At 37.1% G+C, this 3199-nt stretch overlaps 1 protein-coding gene across 2 annotated transcripts; it reads left to right on the forward strand.

Moving 5' to 3' along the window:
* Positions 1-347: 347 nt before the first annotated feature.
* Positions 348-2702, forward strand: LOC117431757 (leukocyte cell-derived chemotaxin-2-like). Of its 2 annotated transcripts, XM_058996166.1 has the most exons (3): positions 348-1169; positions 1487-1872; positions 2304-2702. In XM_058996166.1, the coding sequence occupies exons 2-3, from the start codon at positions 1683-1685 to the stop codon at positions 2468-2470; spliced, it is 357 nt and encodes a 118-aa protein (XP_058852149.1). In that variant the 5' UTR covers positions 348-1169; positions 1487-1682; the 3' UTR covers positions 2471-2702. The 2 variants fall into 2 exon arrangements, with proteins under 2 accessions (XP_058852149.1, XP_058852150.1); XM_058996167.1 differs by having other exon boundaries at positions 348-1872.
* The last annotated feature ends 497 nt before the right edge of the window (positions 2703-3199 follow it).

Consider the following 3199-nt stretch of genomic DNA (forward strand, 5'->3'; position numbering starts at 1 on the left):
CTCTTAACACTAGAACGACCAGGGCGGTCATTTTGACCGTTTTTGGAATTTAAATTTAAATTGCTGTGTGTGTTTAAGATAAGGAGGGATGCTTTCTTGACTTTTCCTAAATATATGTACTAATTACCCTGACAAAGAAAGAATCGCGTAGCTGCAGAAATTAGGGAGATAAAATGCTATCATACCTATTCCGACCAGGAGCGATATATATATATATATATATATATATATATATATATATATATATATATATATATATATATATATATATATATATAAAAAAAACATATTATAACAATTGTTATAACAAATGTTGCGATATTATTTGTGTTTATCAGTCGGGACTTGCAGCCATGTATTGAAGTTTGATTATATCCGTCTGCATTCCTCAAGTGAGCGGTCAGTTGACATTTCTATTGTTTCAATGAGCCTCCTGATAGCCCATCAATCAGCCTTAACAGGTCACAGTGCCAGGCTGTCTATTTGGTGCCAGATGCTCAAAGCCAGTCTGTGGTAAATGTAGTGCATATTTTGAAAAGCGCAGGATCTGTGTGATTTGTGCCAGCACTTAGACTTTGTAAACGATTGTAAATGAAGCCCATTCTGTTTCAAATGTTTATTTATTCATGTAATTTCGATTATAGTATGTCTATATATAAACACATAGCATCTGTTGTGTATATGCGGTTTGTTATGTAGGCAATATAAATCAATTTATTAAAAAAAAAAAATAATACTTATTTAAATTGTTTCAGTTGTACAGTTTTGTATGTACTGTATATGGTATACCTAGATATACACAAATGTATTTTCAATTTCATTTTTTACCGTTTTTTGAGGTTGCACGTTATGTAATATGCCGGCATAGAAACACATTTCTGTTCAAATTATATTACATTTTTTTTTCCTTTCTTAATTGTTTGTCCTTTCATTATAATATTTATGTTGTTTTTAATACCCTGGTCAAATTGACTGGTCATGGTTGTTCGAGGTATGCCTATAAACGTGGTCGTTCTACTGTGCCTATACTGCCTCTGCAGTATGTCCTATGCAGATCATGTTTGTATGAGCCAAGGGGGCCAATGTCAGCACACCTCCCAGTTCTGCAAAGGGACCTACATCAGTGGACTCTGTGAGGGGTCTACTAAACGCCAGTGCTGCCTGAATTGGTAATGTGTGCAGACCCTGTTTTTATTTATTTATACTACATGTACATTTTGAATGTTAGAATTGAAAGTCCAAACTAAAAATTCTGATCTGGGGATCTGCCAATTTCTTGCTCCTTTTTACAAGGAATAAAGAAGAGAGTAAACATTAAACATGTTTTTTTTTTATCAACTTCAAATACGGCTTAAAAACTTACCAATAATAACAATGCCACGATACCTAGCCATGTTTCATTTACAAAACTGACTTTAAATTTAGTATCATGAAAGTGTTAGTTTGTGATCTGATGTGTGATGTGTTGTGTGGGTGTTTTTTACAGAGGCAGCCCTGCTGAAGTTTGGAGTCTTATGCAATGGCTACAGTGGGAATGTTAAAAGGAGATGCGACAGCTATGGCTGTGGTAACTATGGAGCCAGATGGTAATGTCTAAATGCGTGTCACTAGGGAAAGCTTTTGCTCCGCCAGTTGCATGCTCAAGGCCTGTCAGAACTCATTTACCCTGTTAGAATGTATGTATGCTTATGTCTAACTATTTCTCACTATATTTATGTACTCGGCAGCGGTGGTCATCTCCACTAGGACTTGACATTAAGTGTTCAGATGTTTCCACTGTTTACGCTCCATTTGATGCTAAACTTAATGGCCAGGCTAGACCCTATGGTAATGGAAACCTAATTGATGATGGCATCACCCTCAGTGGCAAAGGTAAACATTTGGCCATCAACTGTGCTGTATATGCATAATGATGCACTATGTGCAACACACAATATATATTCAAACTGTTTTAGTATATTTGGTGCTTGCTGTAATGAAATATCTGGCATTCAAATCTACATTCCTATAGACCATATATATAACAGCACTGGTTCTATTTTTTTATGTACCATTTACTGCACTTTAAATTCTTTAAAAGCATCACAGAAAATCTATTTTCCCTCTGGTTGCATTTTTGAGATGTTGCCAGATAATATTAAAGAAATACATTCAGAGAAAATACCACATATGTTGTGCATAGAATTCAGATTTTACCCTTCATTTTAAGGCTCGATAGATGGCGAAAGTCCATTGAACAAAAACAATCCCCCGAGACATATAAAGAGGAATCAAATCTCTAACTCTTACCCTTTCTCTTGTAGGTGTGTGTGTCAAGCTCTTCTATGTGAAGCCATTTAATTACAGAGGCAATGTGAAGAAGGGAGACAAGATTGGAAATCTTCTCCCCATGCAGAAGGTCTACTCAGGCATCACCTCACACATTCATGTTCAGATGTGCGACAAGTCTGACCCCACCCCCTACCTGTGAATCCAGCAATGACACCAGCAGAGGCCCAGTCAGCTGTCCCTTACAGCACTAACCGTCTGCACAGCAGGCAGCTTCAGCAAGAGCAAGATGCAATGATTGCAATATGATACCATTTTTATAACTCTATTAAATGAGCCTCTATAGCAATTGCAAAAAAAAAAAAGAAAAAAAAAAAAAAGCTTGCCTGGTGAATACTGTGCGGTTTCAATAGCTTGTGTGCATTTTTTATTCTATTCATACAATAAAGATAGAAAAAAAAAAAAAAACCATTCCAGAATATGAGCGTTTCAGTACATTTCCAAAAACTTTACTTCAGGTGTCCGATGCTGTGAATTTTAACAGATAGCGCTGCTCTCCAGGCTTATTTTCACTTTTTCTCATTGTTAATCCTCTTGTTAAAGATTTTTTTGGATGGAGGGGCTTTAATATGAAAATACTGCATTGTTTTAAACACTACGGATGTACCCAGTGGCTCACCTAGTAAAAGCAGTGCTGGCTGGGGACCAATAGGGAGTGCCGCATTGATGCAGGGTTTGGGTGGGGCCTCATTGTGATTCAACAACCACTACTGGTCAGCTGCCCAGCGAATCCAATCAGAGACTTCCCAAGCCTGAGACGACTGACTTGACAGCGGGAATGAAGGTTGCACATTGATCTTCAGCTGGGTCCCCAAGAGGCTAAAAATGCAAAACACACTTAACAAAGCACAAATATGTCAAGAGGTATTCA

This window comes from Acipenser ruthenus, chromosome 22 (genome assembly GCF_902713425.1).
Source record: "Acipenser ruthenus chromosome 22, fAciRut3.2 maternal haplotype, whole genome shotgun sequence".
Taxonomy (NCBI): domain Eukaryota; kingdom Metazoa; phylum Chordata; class Actinopteri; order Acipenseriformes; family Acipenseridae; genus Acipenser; species Acipenser ruthenus.